The sequence below is a fragment of the Tiliqua scincoides genome, chromosome 11, assembly GCF_035046505.1.
Source record: "Tiliqua scincoides isolate rTilSci1 chromosome 11, rTilSci1.hap2, whole genome shotgun sequence".
Taxonomy (NCBI): domain Eukaryota; kingdom Metazoa; phylum Chordata; class Lepidosauria; order Squamata; family Scincidae; genus Tiliqua; species Tiliqua scincoides.
Genome location: NC_089831.1, coordinates 19784903 through 19809812, shown reverse-complemented (window position 1 = coordinate 19809812; position 24910 = coordinate 19784903). Strand labels below are relative to the sequence as shown.

General features: G+C 45.1%; 1 protein-coding gene and 1 pseudogene across 2 annotated transcripts in view; one reads left to right on the top strand and one right to left on the bottom strand.

The window, feature by feature from the left end:
- The window catches only part of OPCML (opioid binding protein/cell adhesion molecule like), a 365186-nt gene that overhangs the window by 193823 nt on the left and 146453 nt on the right, over positions 1-24910 (top strand). For both annotated transcript variants that reach the window (XM_066639282.1, XM_066639280.1), the window contains exon 2: positions 1457-1689. In XM_066639282.1, coding sequence (XP_066495379.1) covers positions 1457-1689 — 233 coding nt within the window. The remainder of the gene's footprint in view (positions 1-1456; positions 1690-24910) is intronic.
- LOC136662924 (5S ribosomal RNA) lies at positions 16047-16166 on the bottom strand (annotated as a pseudogene).

Genomic DNA, 24910 nt, shown 5'->3' with positions numbered 1-24910 from the left:
TGTGCACATTAAATTTTATAAACAGATAAGGAAACAGTGGAGTTCTGCTTAGGGTTCCAATTCTATCCAACTTTTCAGCACCAGTGCAGCTGCAATGCAGCCCCTGAGATAAGGGAACAAATATTCCTTTACTTTGAGGGGGGCTTCTGTGACTGCCTCCTCACTACAGGATGCAGCACACACCCCATTGGCATGACTGTACAGGAACTGGAAAATTGGATGGGATTGGGCCCTAGGAAACAAGAGTAGCAGTGCAATCACATGCATGTCTACTCAGAAGTAAGTCCAATTGCATTCAGTGGGGCTTACTCCCAGGAAAGTGTGTACAGGATTGCAGCCTAGGTAATTCAGAACTTTAAAATCTAGGGAGAAATTCAGGTGATGAGAATTTCAGAAACAGCCCTATGAAATGTCATTAATGGTAACCTCTAGCCCTGTGGCAAGTCACCCACTCCACCTGTTTTCCTGTATTGCAGAGTGCCTTTGAAAGTGTGATTGGGGCACTGGAATTATATGTTGAATGGAGGCTGTGCTCCCCTGATATGTGGTGTCAGGAAAGGGAGGGTATGGCTGGGAGACAGATGTTCTTCCCAGTCCTCTCCCTAGTCCACCAAATCTTCCTGCTGCCGCTGCTGTTTTGAGCAGATGGCTTTTTTATGGTTGTTGCATTAGATCTTTTAATTGATTTATTGATGCTGCTTTTGAACCTGTTGTTCTGTTAGTTTTATCCATGTTTTAATTGTGAGACTTTATTTGGGGGGGGGGAGCTTGTGTTTTATGACGAAGTTTTTAACCAGTTTGTGGACCGCTTTGAATACAAATAATACATAAGTGGGGTATAACTATTATCAGCACAAAGTAAAATAAATGTGTGAGTTCTTTCTGGAGACCCTTTGGAAGTGTGGAATCTGCTAGCATGTTTCATTCTCACTCTCTTACTGGGCTCCCATATGAGGAAAGGCTATAGCATTTGGAGCTCTCCGGTCTAGAAAAAAGGCTCCTGAGTGGGGACATGACTGAAAAGTACAAAATTATGCAGGGGATGGATCAAGTGTATAGAGAGATGTTCTTTTCCCTCTCACACAACACCAGAACCAGGGGACATCCACTAAAATTAAGTATCGGGAGAGTTAGAACAGACAAAAGAAAATATTTCTTTATCCAGCATGTCATTAATCTGTGGAACTCCTTGCCACAGGATGTGGTGATGGCACCTGACCTATATGCCTTTAAAAGGGGATTGGACAGATTTCTGGAGAAAAAGTTCACACAGGTTACAAGCCTGTGTACATGCAGACTCCTGGTTTTAGAAGTGGGCTGTCTCAGAATGCCAAATGTGAGAGTGGCAACAAGATACAAGACATCTTGTTGTCTTGCGTGCTCCTTGAGGCAGACTAGGTGAGCCTGTGGATCAAGTAGGGCTCTTATGTATTCTTATGTTCTTCCTTTTTTTCAGGTGTACTGTGGATGACAGAGTGACACGAGTAGCTTGGCTGAACCGTAGCACTATCCTTTATGCTGGAAATGACAAATGGTCAATAGACGACCGAGTGGTCATCCTGATGAACACCAAAACCCAGTACAGCATCAAGATTCACAATGTGGACATATATGACGAAGGCCCTTACACCTGCTCCGTACAGACAGACAATCATCCAAAGACGTCGCGGGTTCATCTCATCGTGCAAGGTAAGTCTCAGCAGAGTCTGCATTCAGGCCGTAGCAGCGGTCAGCTTTGAGATGTCCAGAGCCTGGAGAAACTGGCTTCCAGTCCAGAGGCCTGGAGACAGGGGCATTATCCAAGGTGTGTGAGTCAAAATCTAGAGGAGGCATTGTCTGAACTAGGCTTAGGACTGAATTCCAGACTTGAAGATCAAAATGACCAGGTGCTAAGGTCAAAATCAGGCAGAGGTCAAGGCAGCAACAGAGGCTCAGAGGGCCCAAATGTATATGTGTACTCCAAGCAGGGGACATGATAGAAGTCAAAAAAGGAAGCAAACAGAAAGCTCCTCACCGCAGAGATAGCTGCCAATAGATGGAACATATGAAATGCTAAGATGGAGGACAAATGTTGAGAAACACTGGTTTATAGCAATTCATTGATTAATGGATTGATGACTTATGTTGAAGGTGATTGGCTGATTGATTGATTGAGATTTGGGTCTCAGCTGTTGACTGTCTTGCACATTCACAATATTATTGACATTTTTCCCAGAATATATAAAAAGTTGAAATTTGGTACACATGGAAAAAAAAATAACAGAGTCTTGTAGCACTTTGAAGACGAGCACATTCATGGATAAAAAAAGGTTATGCTGCAGTAAATGGTGTTAAGTCTTTAAGACGTCACTCTTTGTGATGTTTGCTGCTATAGTTGAATATGGGTCCCCTCTGACCCATGTAGTCTTTGGTACTCTGATGATTAAACATGCCTGAAAATGAGACATTTTGACAAATCTTGCTTAAAACCTGGGGCATGTCCTCTTTGCAGCCAGCAATCCAGCAAAGAGCAGCCCAGCAATCTACATTATTTGCCAATTATTGGTTTGGGAGAGGAGGAGGATATCCAGGGGCAACTGGGTACATAGCTCTGTTTGCATTTTGCAAGTTGTATTTATTAGCGTCTGTGTATAATTTATTTTGTGTGGACACTTGGGTTGTTTTTCCTCTCTTCCTATTGACTGTGATGTGGATATATCTGTCTGAATACCATCTCCTATTTCCCTAGGCAGGGTGCTCCAAACTATTGCCCATGGACCGGATCCAGCGCAAAGAAAATGCTGTCCACATCATGAACGGAGCTTACTGTTCCACGCAGCTCTGTGTTATCTTCCCTTCCTATCTCTGCTCAAAGTGGCCAGCCACTTCTGCCCCAAAATAGGGGTATAGAGCCTGCTGGGGGCACTGAAAGCAGAGATCAGAGCAACTTTGTGCAGAGATAGGAAGGGAAGGTAACATGGAGCTACCCAGAACGGTAAGCTCCATTCATTACTTGGACAGCATTTTTTTTTTTTTTACACAGCAGTCCCACAGTTTGGAGACCACTAGAATCTTTGTTTGGGACTGTGCCGTGAAAGGCAAAAACTGACATAGTAATTGTGGCTATGTGTGTGTGTGTGTGTGTGAGTGTGTATGTGTGTGTGTGTAGACACTCAGCAAATTAATAGAAGGTGTCTCCTCTCCTCCCTCCCCCCCCCCAGTGTCCCTTGGCCCTGAAAAAATGCCCACCTCTGCCTTAAAAGATGATGGAATGAGACAGGGATTAGCCAGTGCACATTTTGAAAACATTTTTGGGTGCCAGGAGGCTAAAGTCCAGCCTGTATTGCTTCCATCTTCCCTGCCTGCTACCAGAGTCAGAGAGAGAGAGAGTTCTAAATATGGAACGCAAGTCCTCCGTGGCACCTCAATGGCCTTGACAGCAGAATTATCTTCTTTGGGGAAAATACAGTGCCAAAATAAAAGAACTGTCAGGTATTGTAGAGGAAGGAGACTCAAACAGAACAAGGCTATCACTTTCCGGAGGAGAGAAGACAGATTGTGTAAGTATGTCAAAGTCATTGCAGGCCATAAAGGGCTTTTGGCACAGAGCTTCAAGGGATGTTCAACGCTGCCTGAGCCGAACGTGAGCTGCTGGCGAGAAAAAAGTGGGCGTTCTTCTCTTCTGTCAGAAGCATCTCGAGGTTTTCCACATCAAGGAAGAGATCCATAGGAGGAAGTAGCCTGGAGCATGTCCCTTTTTGAGGGAGTTCAAGCATTAGAGGCTGTTTGATTCCATTCAGAAGGCTCAGAAAAGGTCTTAATGTTCAGCCTATTGGATGGCGATGAAGATATAAAACAAGCTGAACTGCTGTGTTCCATTTTAGAATCTCAGAAGTGTCCTTCCAAGTAGGCCTTGTTACCAATACTTCACATGTGATTAAACTCATGATTCTTGATCCCTCCTGCTCCCTGATAGATCAGCTATTATAAAAGACAAACAAGTCTATGGATCCTATGCATTTTGAACTTTTGACAAAAAATTTACATATTTAAATGCATATTTTGCAATGTACTGGCATCCTTGCCGTAGTCGTGGGAGATATGTTTCCACTCCCCCCCACTGATACTAAAACCACCAATAAGAAGATAAGAACATAAGAACAGCCCCACTGGATCAGGCCATAGGCCCATCTAGTCCAGCTTCCTGTATCTCACAGCGGCCCACCAGATGCCCCAGGGAGCACACCAGATAACAAGAGACCTGCAAGGCTTCCTGGGAATTGTAGTTAAGAACATAAGAACAGCCCCACTGGATCAGGCCCATCTAGTCCAGCTTCCTGTATCTCACAGCAGCCCACCAAATGCCCCAGGGAGCACACCAGATAACAAGAGACCTCATCCTGGTGCCCTCCCCTGCATCTGGCATTCTGGCATAACCCATTTCTAAAATCAGGAGGTTGCGCATACACATCATGGCTTGTACCCCGTAATGGATTTTTCCTCCAGAAACTTGTCCAATCCCCTTTTAAAGGCGTCCAGGCCAGTCGCCATCACCACATCCTGTGGCAAAGAGTTCCACAGACCAACCACATGCTGAGTAAAGAAATATTTTCTTTTGTCTGTTCTAACTCTCCCAACACTCAATTTGAGTGGATGTCCCCTGGTTCTGGTGTTATGTGAGAGTGTAAAGAGCATCTCCCTATCCACTCTGTCCATCCCCTGCATAAAAGTGTACCCTATACTTATTGTGGCACTGAGCATTGCTTTTCATGTCTGTTCCTTTGCAGCCCTTCCTGTTAAAGAATGCTAGAGGAGGAGTGCGAAAAACAGTCAGCCAGATTGCTAGTGGAGGAAGGCAGCCTGACCGCTAATAGGAAGTGGGAAGCTTCCTTCTTCCTTTTAGCATTTTCTTATTCTCCATTCTGCTTCTTGCATTCCTTCTCTAGCATTCTTTAACAAGAAGGGCTTCAAATGAAGAGCACTGCAAAGGAAGACAGATAAAGACCAAGCAGGGTTTGGAGGACTGTGGATATGGGATATGTGGATATGGGGGGATGATGCCTGTATTGTCACATCAGCTGTTAAAGTATTCCCCAGTATTCCCCCGGGGGCTGGGGGATAAGAATAGGCCCTCGGTTTGGCTGTACTTGTTGTAAGAGGCGACTAAACAGCCACCGGGTAGATGGGACTCGTCAGCCTGGGAAGGCAGCTCATCTGAGAGAAGGAAAACTCTGATCCCAAACCTCCACTGCCTTGTGGTTACATCCAGTTATGGAAAAGGCTTCAGGAGTCAACCTCGAGGCCAAATCTGGAGCCGGAGTCCCTGAGGCAGTTCATGGCTGAACACAGTCACGTTCCGGCAACTCCTGCGACGTCGCTGGAACCAACCGTATTGGCCTCTGCCTTTCCATTGGACCATTTCAGCGATGTGGAGAGGGGGGATTTGCTGCATGGGTAACAGCCTATCCTCCATACCTACTTTACCCAGGCTTCGCGCACTGGAGAGGACACTCTGTTCCAGAACCACCATTCAGAGCGCAATACCATAGTCTTCCAAGACTGAAGGATGCCAACATGTTAAAGTGGGAGAAATTGTATTTGGATATGTATTTATATTATCTTCCATGATGATAAAAAAAAATATCTAGGAATTTGTAACAGAAGAGAGAGGGAGTGAATTCAAAAATCAGGATGAAAGGCATACAGGCAACTAAACCAGAGAAACATTAATGGAACTGACTATGTAACATGATCTCTTCCTGACTTTCCCCTCCCCGGGTCATTCGACCAGTTTTTTAAATTGTCTTTCATATGGAAGTGACATTCTTGTGGTAGAAAGTTGGAGTCTTGTTATTGGCTGGATATGCCTGTGCTTACCCCTGATTAGAGCAGCATAAATAATTAGCTTCAGGGGAGTGGAGAGTGATTTTTTTTTTCCTTCACAAATAAATGATTCATAGAGAAAAAATATGCCCAAAGTCGATGGATAAATTATTCACAAGGAGTAATGTGACCTGTTCATAAGGAGTTCTCTCTCTCTCTCTCTCTCTCTCTCTCTCTCTCTCTCTCTCTCTCACACACACACACACACACACACACACACACACACACACACACACCATCCTCTAAGCGATAAACAGATTTTGGCCCCATCTCCTCCCACCCACTTCAATTAGAAAGTAACTCCAGAGGACGGCTTCTTAGCAACCAGCTATCAGCTTTTGTCCAGTCTATAGATTAATTTTTCAGAGTTAGTGTTAGTTCAGGTTAGATAAAGATAATGAAAGTTTCCTAATCCTCTTAAAGAAGATTTATCTGGCTGAGTAGAAACCTCTCGCAATACAATAAGGCATGTATAAAACCGGGGCCTAACCTCTCCTTTAATTTCAAACAGCTGATGGATATTGATTTTGCAATGAGTAAATCTGGAAGGAAAAAAAAAAAAAATCTGTGCCTCAACATTTTTTAGGAAGAAAGAAAGAAAGAAACATTAAAATAATTTGTTCTTTTTATCAGCACTTAATTTAGAAAAAAGGGAGACTGTCAGGTTGTTCCCCCCTCCCAACTAGCCTTGTTGGAGAAAAATATCCCCATCCATAACTGTTATCTAGCTAATTTCGGGTGTCTCCCAATGTGTATTTGCCACACAATTGCTATAAATATTTGCTATATCTGTCATTTTATGTTCGTAATGTTTCCAGGTGTTTCCGGGTTCTGATCATGAGTCCTGTACGTCAGACACCAGTTCCCTGCATTATGAATCTAGCAGATCGTATCTGGCTAAGGTTAAAATCTAAGTCAGAGAGACAGAAGAATTTTAAGCCCTTCACCGTGCCTTCCTCCCAATGGCAGACCTCCCCAGCACTGTGTCCCAGGGCAAAGATCCGTGATGGTGCCCCCCATGGGATGTCGCCGTCACCCGCATGCAAATCCACCCCCCACTACGACTCCAGGATGCATCGGGGAAAACCTCTCTGAAGTTCCCTGACACTGTAAATTGTGCTTCCAGGAAACCTGAAACACAGTTTCCCAACCCTGTCGGGAGCCTCAGAAAGGCTTCCTAAAGGTGCATGAGGCTCCATGCCCAGGGCATTTGCCCCATAGAATGAATGGGCGGTCTGCCACTGTTACCTCCCTCCCATCCACCCTGCCAAATCACTCCCACCACCTTACCTTACCATTCATTCATTATTTATACCCCCTTTCTTGAAGACTCATAAAGTCATATAGAGTCAAGGCAGTTTACATAGATAGACTGACCATAAACCCTTTTTTAAAATTAGATTTTTACACGTGTTAATCTGTGAGAGGAACTCATAGGACCCCAATTTCTCCAGATGTTTCCCTTCATGGTGCAATCATTGTCGTGGCTGCACAGCTCTTGCGCTTTCCAAGGTTCCACAGTCAGTTGTAAAACACAGTTCAGGCTGTTATCCATTTTTGCCAGTCCACATTCCTTCATCCCCAGTCGGTGGCTTCTGGTCCCTCCTCCAAGGCAAGACCTGAGCTGATCCTGCTTAGCTTTTTCAGGCAAGGAGATGGCTCAATAGCAGAGGACAAGAAGGGCAAAATCTTCTTCTTCTTTGATGTCAGGCATGAGCCTATACATGCATACCAGATACTGGGAAGTGTAGTTTCCCCAGTTTTCCTACCAATTTATGTAACACTGGGGAAACTATGTTTCTCAGGCTACCTGCCAAAGGGGCAAGGGGAGGAGGAGAGAGATAACTCTGACCCTGCTTCTTTCACCACTGCCAGAGCAGTAAAAAACAAGGCAAAGGTGAAGGCAGATGTGGAAATCCGGGAGGGGGGGGGGTCAAGCAGGTGAGTGAAGGGCACATGGGCACTCAGGGAGGTTGAGGGATGGAACATTAGGGGTGCACCAGGATCCAGAATAGTCTCATATTTGGGTTGGCTTAAAATGAGCAATATTCTAAGCAGGGGAAAGAAAAGTTCACTGTTCTCCAAGCCTCTCTGTGTGTACGTGCCTGTATATGTGTGTGGGATGACCTTTACTTATTGTGTTCATTGATGGTGCAATTCCAGCAATCAGATTTTTTTTTAAAAAAACATGTAATTGCCATCCTGTGTCCGTAATGACTTTGGCTGCAACCCCAAGCTGCATGAAATTAAGTAACAATAATGGAGGGCATGGAGAATTTTTTTCCTTGTTTCTGTGGATTTCTTCCATACTGGCTTGAAAATCTGTCTCCTGACAGCAGTGATTCTCATGAGAGATTTTGCTTGCACCTGAACCATCTGTTTGGGGAATCTTGATGCGATTATCTTTTCTCTTGTTAAAAGCCCATTTGCAAAGCTTTGAGTTAGCATTTCTGTTGAGCGTTTTGTCCAATTAAGACTAACCTGGCAAAAAACGAGACGAGCATCAAACCAAATTGCAGCCTTATCAACAGGGCCTTGGGCTGTTGAACTCTTTTTGTACAACACCTAGTATTTAAAGGTGCTTCTTTAAGAAGAATAATTTCCCCCAAAGAGGTTTGCTTGGAATTCTGCTATTTGTGTTGAAACACTCTTTGCTCCTCTTGAAATCCCTTGACTTGCTTCTGTTGGGATTCACTAAGATTCCCCCTGGGAACTTCCAGCCTGGTTATTGGTGCATCTTATGGCCTGCTGCATGAGACTGTAGAATGGGAAAAGAAGGGGTGTATTCTCACCAGTCTAGGCTTGAAACCATAATTCCAAAAAAGTGAAGTTTGAAGTGAATCTTAGGGGTCATCTCAAGGAGAAACATCTCACAACCTTCCAGGGACCAGGTGCAATTTCTCAGAGACTTTCTACATCTCCCTAATCTTAACAAGCTCTCTTGGCCTAACCTGCCTATAGATCAACGATTTTCAACCTTTTTCATCTCACAGCACACTGACAAGACGCTAAAATTGTCAAGGCACACCATCAGTTTTTTTACCATTGCCAAGGCACACCATGCTGCTGTTAGGGAGCTCAAATCCCCCAATTACCCTACTAATAAATGATCCTCCCCAAAGTCCTGCAGCACACCTGCGGACTGGCTGTGGCACACCAGCACACCAGTGCCTGAAAATCGCTGCTATAGATATTTAGGTCTGGGACAATACCTAGCATCTGGACACACATCTGTGCCCTAGATACCTCTGTTGAGTGTCCTTTTCTTGCGACTTGCCAGCATCTTTACTCCAGCCAGATTTTCCTTTCAGACTCCGCCTGCAATTTCTTCTGCACAATTTATTCTGTTGCTCCACCCAGTGCCACTCTTAGTCCTGCTTGGACTTGCACTTCAGCCTCTTGCATGCTTCCATGCCTATGGCCATGTGCTGACAGTTCTGTAAGTTCTGTAAGCAGCAACTGTTACCCTGCACATACTGGATCTCATCTGATCTTGGAAGCTCAAACTTTTGAGACAGAGGGTTTATCTGGGACCCTATCTGCCCCATCTGCCCCATCGCCACCCATTCCCCGGCCCTGTTACGCTCTCCCAGCACAGTTAACTATGACCAAATATTCTTATTAGAGAGAACAGAAAAGGTTGGCATGAAGTCTGGCACTAGTGAAAGCTCTTTTAGCACAATTACCTATCTGAGTAGGACTGGTGCACAATCTCCTGGTATCTGCAGGGGTACACACATGCCTCCCTCTTTGCCTGGTGGTGCTGTAGACCAGTGGTTTTCGAGCTTTTTCATTCCTGTAAGTTGCTACAACCCCACAAGGGAGGCGGTGGGCCCCCAGTCTCATACTTTGATTGATTGATTCATTGGGATCATGGCATGTAAAATGTTGAAGATCAAAGACAGCTGCTCTATATTACCAAACCTTTGGCTTCCAGCCCATCTGTTTTTAGCTTGCCATCTGTCTCCGAGATGCCTGCCTGCCTTCAGCTTGAGCAGCTCACATCCACAAGATGGGGGCCATAAAGACCCTGCTCCTAGTGGATGCCAAACATACTTCTGGCAGTGAAGGCAAACAGAAGCAGTGCCAGACCAAAGGTTCTTCATAGAGTGGTAGGTTTATATGAGAGGAGGTTTGTATTCCCACTAACACCAATGTTCCAAGCTTCAGGAAACAACGAAACCCAACTAAGCCACAGCTGGACTTGCCCTCCTTATATTAGCCCACGCTGCAACCTATGTGAGTGTGGGTGTGCTGAAAGTCACATGCTCTGGGGAGAGGAAGGAAGAGTAGTTCAGCTGCTGCTCAGTTAGCTTGGGTGTATTGCACCAGTACTTTAATTTCAGGCCTGTTTGCATGACAACGCACTGCAACTTTTTTCCATTGGGAGAAATGCGGTAGCAGGTGCTGCATCAAATCAGAAACATTTGGACCATGCAGGCCCAAGCACAGATGCTCAAGATATATTGAATAGGTGTCTGTCTATAATGAACCTTTCCCAAGGTCAAAGGGGAAATCTGTGTCAGAGGAGGAAAGCAAAGCTGAGCCTTCTGTCCGTACCCAAACAGCCTGCCAGGCAAGATATTGCACCAGGCTGGACTTATTCACCCCTTTCTCAGTCTCAGGATTAAGCGACTAGTATTTTAAAAGCATGCCTCATTTAAACACATTAATGTTTGCAAACAAACTTTTCCATAGCAGATAAACATCCCCTCCCAGAAAATAAAAGTCCAGGAATCCATATCTCTTGCACAGTTTTACTCTTCTCTCCCCAAGCATCCCTCTGCCTTACATTTCTTGTTCTGCTGTTTGCCCTTATCTTTACTTCTGGCTTACTCTGGAAGGAAGCAGCTTGGAGTACAGCAATAGATTGCACTTTCATCTGGCTAAGGACCAGATTGATTCATTAGGATCATGGCATGTAAAAGGTTGAAGACCAAAGACCAAATGGAAGAATGTCAAAGTATAGCCTTGTTTAGCTTGCACATTTGTTTTGGTTGGCAAAAAAAGATAAATATAACACATGCAAATGATGTGAAAGCTAAATAAATAGGAATAAATAGGACAAAAGAGGAAAGCATGTGGATGAAATTTGAAGTGTGGTTGTAATTGAAAATGGCGGAAAGAGGCAAGCAATTAAAGTTAAGCTGTCTTAGAAAAAGAGGAAGCAGCACTATTTTTTAATAAGACAAAAAGAATGAATTGCATTCATATGCAATTTGAACTGCATGATTGTCTGCTAATCATTTACAAAGTGCTGTTTGGTGCTTGGAGAGGAGGACTGGTGCGAGGACAAAGTTAAAACGTGAACCTCATCCCATTTCCCTTGCAGCTAAGGGCCAGGCTGGACTTCTAAAGAGGTTCTCCCCTGTCACTGTGGTTATCTGTTATATGCAGAACTTGGCACTGGAGTGGAGTGATGCCATTGCATCTCCTCCCTCCCATTTTCTGTTAAATAGCTCCACAGAAAGAGCGACATATTCTTGGTTTTGGCCATGTCATTCTTGCAATGCTAAACAGTCCGGATTTTAGTATTCATTAGCAAAGACATGAGGAGTGGTCCATGCATGCATGTTCATTACTTGATCCCAAGAAATGATCTTCATGTATGAATGGGCCATCCACAGGTAAGATCACAGGCAGGATGTATATGTGACTTCTCACCTTAGAACAGCCATTTTCAATCACTGTGCCGTGGCACACTGGTGTGCCGCGAATGGTCTGCAGGTGTGCCACGGGAGTTTGGGAGAGGGTTATTTATTAGTAGGGCTTATTAGTTTGGGAGAGGGTTATTTATTAGTATTATTGAGGGATGTGAACCCCCCACCAACAGCATGGTGTGCCTTGTCAATTGTCCAAAAAACTGATGGTGTGCCTTGATAATTTTAGTACCGTGTCAGTGTGCCCTGAGATGAAAAAGGTTGAAAATCACTGCCTTAGAACAACATAAGAACATAAGAACATAAGAACAGCCCCACTGGATCAGGCCATAGGCCCATCTAGTCCAGCTTCCTGTATCTCACAGCGGCCCACCAAATGCCCCAGGGAGCACACCAGATAACAAGAGACCTCATCCTGGTGCTCTCCCCTATATCTGGCATTCTGACTTAACCCATTCCTAAAATCAGGAGGTTGCGCATACACATCATGGCTTGTACCCCATAATGGATTTTTCCTCCAGAAACTCGTCCAATCCCCTTTTAAAGGCGTCTAGGCTAGACGCCAGCACCACATCCTGTGGCAAGGAGTTCCACAGACCGACCACGCGCTGAGTAAAGAAATATTTTCTTTTGTCTGTCCTAACCCGCCCAACACTCAATTTTAGTGGATGTCCCCTGGTTCTGGTATTATGTGAGAGTGTAAAGAGCATCTCCCTATCCACTCTGTCCATCCCCTGCATAATTTTGTATGTCTCAATCATGTCCCCCCTCAAGCGTCTCTTTTCTAGGCTGAAGAGGCCCAAACGCCGTAGCCTTTCCTCATAAGGAAGGTGCCCCAGCCCCGTAATCATCTTAGTCGCTCTCTTTTGCACCTTTTCCATTTCCACTATGTCTTTTTTGAGATGCGGCGACCAGAACTGGACACAATACTCCAGGTGTGGCCTTACCATCGATTTGTACAACGGCATTATAATACTAACCGTTTTGTTCTCAATACCCTTCCTAATGATCCCAAGCATAGAATTGGCCTTCTTCACTGCCGCCGCACATTGGGTCGACACTTTCATCGACCTGTCCACCACCACCCCAAGATCTCTCTCCTGATCTGTCACAGACAGCTCAGAACCCATCAGCCTATATGTGAAGTTTTGATTTTTTGCCCCAATGTGCATGACTTTACACTTACTGACATTGAAGCGCATCTGCCATTTTGCTGCCCATTCTGCCAGTCTGGAGAGATCCTTCTGGAGCTCCTCACAATCACTTCTGGTCTTTACCACTCGGAAAAGTTTGGTGTCGTCTGCAAACTTAGCCACTTCACTGCTCAACAACGCTATTCAAAGGAACCAGTTCACATATTCAACTGCCAATAATCAAGTGTACAGCAATCAACTGCTGGCTGTATGTGTGAATGAGGCTAAATCATGCTGTGTCACCCAGATAGGAGACCAGCTTCAATTAAGGCCAGATTATGGGTCCTGAGAAATAGGTTTTGGACTTAGAAACAGGTGAAACTGAAGGTCACAGTGATCACTCCAAGCCTGCTTGACTCTTGCGCTGTTAATTTTCCAAGCTGGAAAATGCAGGTCACCATCGCAACTCTTGCAGGTACCGGAGCCTTTGATGGAAACACCACTAGTGGAGGCCGTGCTTAGCGACAGCTTAGGCTAATCAACCTAATGGGATGCATTTTATGCTCTGATTGGCTAGCAAGCACAGCATTAATGACCTGTTAGCCGCCGTGTTCATGTCATTTAATTTATATTTGTATTTTGCAAAACTTAAAAGTTGCCCGGTTAGATTATTGATTCTTTGTCCCTGTATTCAATTTGTTTTTAATTGCACCACGGCAGGGCCAGGCCTTCCTCGGTAGAAACCCTGCGATAAATCTGCCGAGGACTCAACAATCAACAATAAATGTGTCTCTTCATGTCATTATTAATATGTCTCCTGGATTGGTTCATTACAGCAGTTAACAACGGTTTATAAGAGCTGGGGTGGCCAGGTGCCAGGGTGGCTGGTTCCGGTTTTTTTTTCCAGAGGCTATTTTGTCATGATAGAATTGATGGCTCTAGGTGTGTGTGTGTGTGTGTGTGTGTGTGTGTGAGAGAGAGAGAGAGAGAGAGAGAGAGAGAGAGAGCTGGAAAGAAACCTAGGATTTAATTTAAAATAACTAAAATATAAAAAACCTAATCCTCTTCATTATAGGAAACTGTGTGTGTGTGTATTAAAATATGAAGAATAGACTTGGGATTCTTCCTCTATCCTGGCCCCCTTCCCTGCCTTTCATTTCTCATCCACCGCAACTTTTAGTCCCTGCAGAAATTAAACAGCAACAGCTTCTGCAGACCCAATAAAGGTGAGGCTGTAGCACAAAGCAACTCTGGTGACTCTGTAATGATTCCAAACTGAGATGCAGTTTCACAATTGGGTCAATTAGAAGGGAAGTGGGCCTTTTGCCTGCCATGGGGTGTTGATTTAGCAAGACAAAAGGCATGCAGTGCAACAATGAAGTGAGAAGCTGAATTCTGGTGTGGAGAAGAGAAGAAGAGGATCGGCAACACACTCATTTAACACACAGAGCTGCTAACTACTTTTGCCACCCTCCAACATCTCAAGGAAAAAGGGTCACATCTGTTGACATACCTGTCCTCTCCCACCAGTGATAGCTACCTGACCTTGCTCCCTCTCTGTTCCCCATTTTTAAGAGCTCTTCAGCAATCGCTGTACCCTATATTTATTTATTCTGCAGTAGCCCATTAATTTAAAATCCAATGGATTTTTTTTCCCTTTTGGAAGGGGTTACTGATATACTAGAACAATGCTATTGTTAAATAAGCACTCCATATTTCAGTTAACCTCTGCAGATTTGATGTATGTGAAATGTCAAGACTGTATACTATCACCGGGTAGATGGGACTCGTCAGCCTGGGAAGGCAGCTCATCTGAGAGAAGGAAAACTCTGATCCCAAACCTCCACTGCCTTGTGGCTACATCCAGTTATGGAAAAGGCTTCAGGAGTCAACCTCGAGGCAAAATCCGGAGCCGGAGTCCCTGAGGCAGTTCATGGCTGAACACAGTCACGTTCTGGCAACTCCTGCGACGCCGCTGGAACCAACCATATTGGCCTCTGCCTTTCCATTGGACCATTTCAGCGATGTGGAGAGGGGAGATTTGCTGCATGGGTAACAGTCTATCCTCCATACCTACTTTACCCAGGCTTCGCGCACTGGAGAGGACACTCTGTTCCAGAACCACCATTCAGAGCATGACACCATAGTCTTCCGAGACTGAAGGATGCCAACACACAATACTGCATGGGGCCCTTCATGTTCATGAACTTGCAACTCTGTGCAGGTGCACTTTAGAGACAAAATGCATCCATTCCTCAACAAGAGATGTAATTTTTAGAAACTGTGGAGGGAGCTGAACCCTAGATAATGATGACTATAGCCCGGTGGTTCCCAAACTGTGGGTCACAAGTTGATTTTTGGTGGGTTGCCAAAGGGTAATGGAAACCTGATAAATAATTGCCTCAAACCCTGAAGCTGTTAAAAATCAGTTCCTGCTGCTAATGACCCTGCAAGGACCTGAGCTTCTGCAGTTTGCAAGCATGTGAAAATATAGAGAGATAAAGTCTGAGGGCCTTTTTACTGGTTATTATTACTTTTAAATAAATAAAAATATTATTTCTTTCTGGAAACTTTTTTAAAAGTCTGGTCAACCTAGGTGGGTCCCAATAGAGTGTTGACTTTAAAAAGTGGGTCCTGGTGCCAAAAAGTTTGGGAACCACTGCTCTAGCATCACATGCTAACTAACAAAATGTTAACAAGGCATTCCAAAAAGGCAAAAGTAAAACCAGCAATTTTACCAAGGTCAAGAATTAAAAATAGAATCCTGCAGTCCAATCCTAACAAAAATTCCCCAGTACCAATGCAGTGGCACTGGTGTGTCTTGCCCTGCATCCTTCAGGGGGAATTTAGCAGGCTGGAAGTCTCCTGAAGTAAGGGGCAGTTGTTCCCTTGCCCCGGGGGAAGCCCCAGCCACAACAGTGGGTCTATTCAGATCTGCACCTGCTAAATCGCTGGCACAATTCCAAGTGGAACTATATTGGCAGATCCTGTCCAGGAAGGGGAACAGGGTATGTTGGGTGCCATTGCTGCTGATCCTGCACCCCTCCCAGGCCCAATCTGTGCACTGTGTCCCCTCTCCACCATCCCCATCCCATGATGCCTTCCCCCCTCTACTGCCCAGTGCAGAGCTTACCTGCTCCTGCATACAATGAGACCTGCACTGGTGCCGGAAGGACAGCGCAGGCCTTCCCACCAGTGCAACTGGTTGGCAACCTTCAGTCTCGAAAGACTATGGTATAAGCCAACAGCAGCCGGTATTCCCAGGCGGTCTCCCATCCAAGTACTAACCAGGCCTGACCCTGCTTAGCTTCTGAGATCAGACAAGATCGGGAGATAGTGTTCAGTATAGGGAGATGGTTGGCAACCTTCAGTCTTGAAAGACTATGGTATAAGCCTACAGCACCCGGTATTCCCAGGCGGTCTCCCATCCAAGTACTAACCAGGCCTGACCCTGCTTAGCTTCTGAGATCAGACAAGATCGGGCATGTGCAGGATAACAGTTGCTGCAACTATCCTTTGAACTATCACAATGTGCTTTACGGCACGCATATCACAGCATACACTTGCACTGCAGCAGCTCTGCTGGCATAAGGTGTGTACAGGATTGCACTGTTGGCCTGGAAGAGAGCAGCAGTTGGAGGAGAAGATAGCCACACCTGTCTGGATCCCCCACACACTCTTCACAGCAAACATTTATCCAGCTTTCAAATTGCTAAGCCTGGCAGCCTCTTATGTTGCCTAGAGATGAGGCTGGCCCTGATGCCAGTTTAAGCTGAAACCCATGATTTTTATCTGACTTGGTTAATAATAATTTGCATTCACATCAATTTGATCCATGTTGTGCTTGCAGGGATTTTAGCAGCAAAGCTCTTGTCTTTATCAAAACGGCAGCAAATATAGCCACTGTTCAGGTTGCTGGTTCACATCTCCATTAAGCAGCTCCGTTAAATCAAGCCTTCTTTGGCTCGGTTGCAGTTTCTTGTATTTTTAACGGGCTTTCATGCGCTGTGCTGGTATATCACACTCTTCACTGCTTTTATCATTTGGTCACAAATTAGTGGTGGCTGCAATTCTTGTGTCTGGCTATGACCTGAGATTTACAATGAGATGAAGTTAACAGCTTGATTATTTAATGGGCAAAGCAAATCTTGCCCATTGTCTCAGCAGTGCTTCCAAAAATCCTGCAAGTTGTCAGAGCTGAGTCACCTGAGCAGGACCCAGGCTCCATCCACCAGGAGCCTGAGGTCACAAGTCAAGTCAGAAACCGGAGTCTGTAAGAATTATAGTTGCCCAGGCTAAAGCTAGGTTCTCACAACATATTCAGGGTCAATGAATTCATGTAGAGAGGTGACTCTGCAGGCATTCAGTTGAGTAGACTGATTCAGTGTGCTTCCTTCCTATGGTCCCATGTACTTTTTAATAGCTGCCTGTCTTTAAGATGCATGAAAGCAGGTATTCAACAGGTAAAGCTTTTTCCAGCCTAGAGATGTAGTGGTGAACAGTGCTGCACCTTTTTGTCTATTGTTTTTGCTTTCTATGTGGCTGGAGTCACTTCCATTAAAGAAGAGGCATGAATATGCAATTCTTTGCTCACCCTATCAACCTCCTTTTCTCTAAGTTCCTCTGGAGAAACACCCTTGCATCTCTTTCACCTTTCACAGTGGGAAAAGTTCAATGGTAGTTTTTGCTCTGAAAGTTCACCATCTGGGAATCCCTAGCCTAAAGAATAATTCTTCACCTCACCAGACTTCATCTTGTAGCAGCCAGAAAAGAAAGCAGAGAATGGAGAGAAGGGAATTGGGGAGGGGGGATTCCAAAAGTCTTTTAACAAAAAGAAATAAATAATTGTTTGCACTAGCAAAAAGAGAAAAGTGACTTTCTTTGGCAGTAACCAAAATACTAAATACACAATGGGGATATACACAAATCTCCCCTGTGGGCTGGGGGATAAGAATAGGCCCTCAGTTTGGCTGTACTTGTTGTAAGAGGTGACTAAACAGCCACCGGGTAGATGGGACTCGTCAGCCTGGGAAGGCAGCTCATCTGAGAAAAGGAAAACTCTGATCCCAAACCTCCACTGCCTTGTGGCTACATCCAGTTATGGAAAAGGCTTCAGGAGTCAACCTCCAGGCAAAATCCAGAGCCGGAGTCCCTGAGGCAGTTCGTGGCTGAACACAGTCACGTTCTGGTAACTCCTGCGACGCCGCTGGAACCAACCGTATTGGCTTCTGCCTTTCCATTGGACCATTTCAGTGACATGGAGAGGGGAGATTTGCTGCATGGGTAACAGCCTATCCTCCATACCTACTTTACCCAGGCTTCGCACACTGGAGAGGACACTCTGTTCCAGAACCACCATTCAGAGCGCAACACCATAGTCTTCCGACTCTGAAGGATACCAACATGGAAATAAACAATGTCACTTGCTTTTAAAAAATGTTTTAAAATCTGCTTCTCTGTAGATGTCTCTGCAGATGGTAGCAGGAGGGAAATGGGTTTAGCTAAATTCAAAAATGTCTTATTAAACTGCGCTTTGGCTGCCGCAGAACACATGGAGTAGGGTAGGGTGGAGAGAGAGGTATAAAAGATAAACAGCCAAAATCAATTAAAGTTGGCACAGTTAAAAAGAAGCCCAGGGAAGCAACATGGGGACCTTTCAAAGGAAAAATCTTCAGAAAATTGCCTCCTTGGATGGCAAAAGAGGCCACAGACAAGATTGATTCTGAATCCCAACTCACATTTACTGCCAGAAAGGCAAAGCAAGGAATAATGGGGACACATCGCTGAAGAAAGCAAGAATCTCCTTATCTGGTCAGACCAAGCTGGGTCTTGTCCAGCATTCTATTTTCTGCAGTGGCCACACAAATGCCCAGATAGATAAGTAAAATTTACAAATGCCTCCAGGAGTGGGGAAGTTAATTAATATGGACAGCCAAAAAAGACAAGCAAGTATAATGGAGAATGAAAAAAAAAGAATCTTTAAGCACAGCTGTCACTTGACTTAAGAAACCAAGCAGGCCAATGCTGTGTGTATTTACCTAAGAGTAAGAACCTGTAAGGCTAACTTGTGAGGCCCATATGTAAATTGTGCCGTTTGTGGCTTAACTACCGGTGTTTTCATTGGCTAGTAAAGAATCAAGTCTGTGTTACATGAATAACATGTTGTAGTGGTTCCCAAACTTACCTGGGTGAAGCCTGTGAAGCATCTTCTTCCTCGCTCCGACAGGTGCCACCATCTTGGATCTCATATGGCACTCAAACCTCACAAGATGTTGTGAGATTCAAGATGGTGCTGCTCAAATCTTGGGAAATTTGGGTGCCACCCTCTTGGATATCACAAAAGGAGGAATGAAGGAGACAGAGGAATGCCTCTACTACCTGTTACCTGGCCAGCTGAAGGCTTCCAACTATTCCTGTCATATCAAAGGCTGTTCCCTCTACCTGTCAGAGTGCCATTCACAACCAGCAGGCTCTCCTCCTACACTCTCAACTTGAAAAGGAAGATGGGAACAGAGGAAGAGAGGAGAGTGGTGGGCTAGAGTGTCTTTGCACTCTCATGCTTCATATTCATTCCCTTTTGCATTCAATTCCATGGAATGAGTGATGAAAGCAGATGGTACGTGTCCCCAGCAAATAGACTGCCTCACTTAGTTTCATGGATGGGCCAGCCCTGCCTGTCACCCATGGATTTGTAAGCACTTCTCTTGCTGCTGTTACACTGGATCCAGCCAGTGTAAAGCAAAGAAAGCAAAGGTAGGCTGACTCTCTACAGATTCAGAGAAGAGAAATGCCCCCCCTCTCTCCCCCCCCCCCGGACTTTTAAATAGGAAAGTGAGGATCCACATTCCATGCCAGATTTCAGATAGGGCCAAATGTGACATTTACTGCCCAATATCATTCAAGCAACTTTGAAGGAAACAAAAAACAAATCAGTAGCAGTGGTGACAAGTTGGGGGGGGGATCTATCCACCCCTAATATCCAGTGTTCTGTGGAGATATCTCTGTTCTGAAGAGATATCCATGGGCGATCTGTCCCAGGAACCCCTGGGAATACCAAAATCCGCAGATAATTAAATCCATGCGGGTGGGGGGGGGGAGCACAGAGCCACAATAACTTACTGGAGGCCATGTGTGACCTCTCCATCTTCTCAGAAACTTCTTCTGGTCCCATCTGGTGACTTCCAGTCACATCCAGGAGTTCTGTTAGCTGCTGGCTTGGCGTCCGCAGGTGCTGAAGCCATGGATAAGGAGGGCCCACTGTACACTGTTAAACAACAGCTCTCAGTAGCAAGCCCTTGTGAATCCTACTAGTTAATTGCACCTGAGCTCTTTACCATGCAAAGCATGTGTTGGGTATTGCTGAGATTTAGCCCCTCCTCTTGTCTGAATGGAGCAAAGAGCTACAAAGGAGTCCTTGTGCTGGTAATGAAGCTCATCTTTCAACTAAAGTGCTAGAGGCTCATGGTTTACAACAGAAGGGCCTTGCTGTATCTGCAAAGCACTGGAGGCCACTGCAGAACCTGCTCATAAACATGGCATTCTGAGCCGTCAGTCCCATGTTTGTTGGAAGGCAAGCGGCCTTTGTGGAATATTGTTTATCTGTTATGTACTGAGGGTATCATAAATTTAAATAAGGAGTGGGGGGGGGAGAACCCCAACATACCTGATTAATTACTACAAAGGCTAAATTAAATAAAAGGAAGGGGGAGAAATGAGAAAGTTGTTTTTCCCATTATATTTTCAAACAAAATGAGCATTTTATAGCACATGCAAATCACTCCCTGGGAAGCACTTTTACTTCCTTAATTGTTCATAAATTTAGTGACAGGTGGTTACACAGTAGGTGCAACGCCATTATTTTCATTTTTATTGCATGCATTCACTTAACGAGAAAATCAGGCACCAAAGGGGGTCTCTGGGTTGTCGTGTCACGGTGACCTGTGGGAAGGCACAGTCCAAAATGTGCGTCGGTTTCTCAAAAATGTCTTTCGTCCACAGACGCTCCTGGGCGAAATTCGATGGGCAAGAGAAACTCAAATTCACGATGAGCCTACAGGGTTGTAATCCAAAACTCACAATTGTTTCCAAAGCTCTGTGTGAACTCAGATGTAGCAAAGCACACACTAGCAAACTGAAGACCAAACCATCCAGCCAAAACAATAGAATCAAAGAGTTGGAAGGGACCAATAAGGTCATCTAGTCCAACCCCGTGACTATAGCAGGAAATCCTCCTAAATCAGGGGTCTCCAAACCCCGGCCCAGGGGCCGCCAGATGTGGCCTGCGGGGAGCCTCTATTCAGCCCGCAGCCAGCCTCTGATCCCCTGAGAGCCTCTGGCCCAGTTGACCAAACAGAACCAGAGTTGTGCTTGTGTGTGCTTTATTTCCTTGGCTATGTTGGTGCTTGGAGAAATCCTGGACATTTGAGCCCATTCATTCATTCATCTAAGTTCCATGTCTAATGTATTTATTTAAATTTTATATTTAATTTTTTTTTTCCAGCCCTCGACACTGTGCCAGATATTTGATGCGGCCCTTTGGCTGAAAAGTTTAGAGACCCCCTATCCTAAAGCCTCTCTAGCAGGTTCCTGTCAAGCTATAACCATATGTAGATTGCCTGTCTGGCTGAAGTTTATATCCCTCAAATCCACAGCTGCCCAGGGAGAGGAGCCGTAGTTGAGTGGTAGAGGACATTCCTGGTATTCCAAAGGTCCCAACTTCAATTAGTGGATCTCCAAACAAGATTGGGAAGGTCCCTTACCTGAAACACTGGAGAATTGCTGACAGACAGCAATTGTCCTCAATGACTGAATTGCCTGACTGTGGAAGTCAGCTTCACATAGAGATGCTCTTAAAAAAAAAACCAAAAAAAACCACTCTGGTGCCTAGGTCCTATTTTTAACAAGACTCTTTAGGGCTGACGTATATCTCAGCCTTTCATTTGCAGTGAAGCAAAGATGCTCAGTTAATGATAACTTATTATTAATGGCAACACTGTGGAGCAGAGGCAGTCTTTTGAATATGTCCTTTACATGCTTTGGTGAATCAGAGGCTGTGATAGTTCAGTTGTTTAAAAACTTTGTGACTGTGAAACAGAAGCACATTTAAAAGAAATCATGTAAGATGAAACAGCTCCTTATTAATGCCACACTCTTTGCTTCCCTCACTTGAAACCACTTGAAGTTGGCCTGTTTCTTATCATGAAGTTTAGCAGTCCTGTTTCGGAGGCTCCTCAGAAGTCTTCAGAATGTTTTGTACCTGGGAACTCTTAGTTTTAGAATAAAAGTCCTCAGTCTCTGTGCCCCAGAATTATATTGATATAAATCTAGGGGTGGGTGTGTATGCATGCGAGTGAGTGAGTATTAGAGGGGGTTGTCAGGGGTTTGATTTTGCCAAATCTTGACTTAAGTTTTTCTGGAACGCAGTGGCATATCTAAGGAGTGGCAGGTATGGACACCTGCTCTGAGTGCCCCTTGAAGTGGGATCCTACTGGGCAGAAGGAATGGGGGTCACCCAGATCCCCTTCAAAGGGGAGCATCCATGGGAGAAGGAGGGGGGGCACAAGCCAGATCATGGAGTGGCCACTCAGTTTCTCCTCCTCCACCAGGAAGTCACACAGAATTGCTGATGTCACGTGAAGTCACTATGCCATTGCCCCAGGCACTGAGGCCTCTAGATATGCCACTGCCTGAACCATTCTAAATTGAACCAAGTCTGTTTGACCAGAGATAGTAACATTATACAGATTTTCCCCAGATTTGTTGACTAAACATATGACAGGGAAGCAAGATGGTGTCACCTGACCCTGCTCTCCACCTCCATCTCCACACACACTCCAGGGGTGTGGCAGGCAGGCACACCAATGTACAAGAAATAGCTTGTGGGTGCATTCTCTTTCCCCTTCCAGGTTGGCAACCTTCATTCTCGAAAGATTATGGTATCCGCTCTGAAAGGTGATTCTGGAACAGCGTCTAGTGTGGCTGAAAAGGCCAATTTGGGAGTGACAATCCCTTCCACACTGGGAGTAGGTGCAGTCTGTCCCTGGCCTGTCTCCCTGGCTATGGGCCTTCCTTCTTTGCCTCTTAGCCTCAGACTGTTGGCCAAGTGTCTCTTCAAACTGGGAAAGGCCATGCTGCACAGCCTGCCTCCAAGCGGGCCACTCAGAGGCCAGGGTTTCCCACTTGTTGAGGTCCACTCCTAAGACCTTCAGATCCCTCTTGCAGATGTCCTTGTATCGCAGCTGTGGTCTACCTGTAGGGCGCTTTCCTTGCTCGAGTTCTCCATACAGGAGATCCTTTGGGATCCGGCCATCATCCATTCTCACGACATGACCAAGCCAACGCAGGCTTCTCTGTTTCAGCAGAATGCATGGAGAAGCAAGGTGTGAATCATGCTTGTAAGTGAAAAAGGAAAAAAAAGAAATTGTTTATATTTCATAGGTGCTAAGGACTCGACCATGTCACCTTCACCACCAAGAAAAGTGTCTTACCTATGCACTCCTTCTGTCTCTAGTCCAATTTGAAAATAGCTATATTTGCAGGGGAGCAATGGGAGGAAAGAAGTGTGCCCTTTTCCCAGGCTTGTTGGCTTCTCAGTGCCAGCAGGAGGCTACTATGGGTAGCAGGCTACTGAACCAGATGGCCTTTGGCCTGATCCAGCAGGGCTCTTCTTATGTTCTTCTGAATGTAGCTGATTCCGCCTTGAGGTTATTTACCAGCTCTGTACTTCTGAGTGAGTTGCAATCAAGGTTTCTGCACAGTGCCTTTGACAATCTTATGCCCACAAAAAAAAAAAAGGTTTGTTGCTGTCATTAGAGATGAGCTGATTCGTTCAGCTCTGCCCTGTTATTTTTTCAATGTTTTGATATCCCTTGGATTCCTCTCTGTTTGTTTGAATTGTGGCAGGAATTGTGAATTGGGAATGCTGGACAAGGATTACACACATGCCTTCAGAATACTAATGCTTAAAACAAAAGTATAAAATAGAATCCCCCTAGCATGTGTGTTCCTGTGGAACGAGCTTTCTCCCAGTAATCTTGTTGGCATCCTTCAGTCGCAGAAGACTATGGTGTCACGCTCTGAATGGTGGTTCTGGAACAGAGTGTCCTCTCCAGTGCGTGAAGCCTGGGTAAAGTAGGTATGGAGGATAGGCTGTTTCCCATGCAGCAGATCCCCCCTCTCCACGTCGCTGAAATGGTCCAATGGAAAGGCAGAGGCCAATACGGTTGGTTCCAGCGGCGTCACAGGAGTTGCCAGAACATGACTGTGTTCAGCCACGAACTGCCTCAGGGACTCCGGCTCCAGATTTTGCCTCGAGGTTGACTCCTGGAGCCTCTTCCATAACTGGATGTAGCCACAAGGCAGTGGAGGTTTGGGATCGGAGTTTTCCTTCTCTCAGATGAGCTGCCTTCCCAGGCTGACGAGTCCCATCTACCCGGTGGCTGTTTAGTCGCCTCTTACGACAAGTACAGCCAAACTGAGGGCCTATTCTAATCCCCAGCCCCCAGGGGATACAACAAGGTGATTTGAATTCATTTTGGGCCACATCTTTATTGAACTTCACAAATTCTGTAATGGGTTCAACAGACTTAACTCTCCTCCTCCAATTCAGTGCAGGCTACCATGGAGAATTCACCTCTTTTCCATCTAGCAAACTGCACTCAAACTAAGACCTGAAACCAAGGCTCTACAACCCCACCCCCCAATTTTTTTGTTTGTTTGTTTGCTTGTTTAAAAATCAAACCTTAGTTCTACTGTGCCCAGCAGTCCTGTATTGGACTCTGGTGCCATAAGGTACCCCCATGTACTCCTTAACACCCCATGATCACTCATGCTTGCTTCTTTACTGCATGGCCACCTTCCCCCTACTTGTACCTCTTCACCAAAGCACGCTGGGATGTTGAGCGGGAGAAGCGACTCTAATGGCTGCACTAACAACTTCCACCTAGTACCTTCACCTTCCCACCTTGTCGGATGGGGTAAAGGTTTCCCCCCAAACAGGCTTTACGGAAAGATGCTTGTGAAATCAGAATAAGACATTTTTTTTTTAAAAAGCATTATAAGTTTTTGAACACATAGTCAAATTTTTAAAAACTTTTTTTAAAAAAGTTGTGCTTTTGTAGATTTACGCAATTGTTTCATTTAAAAAAAAAACCCACAACATTTTAAATAGTGGTGTAAATTAAAATAAAGTGTCATTATTTTTAATGACCTTTGTAATGTCTTGCAAAATTCCAGAAATATACCTTCTGGGAAAAC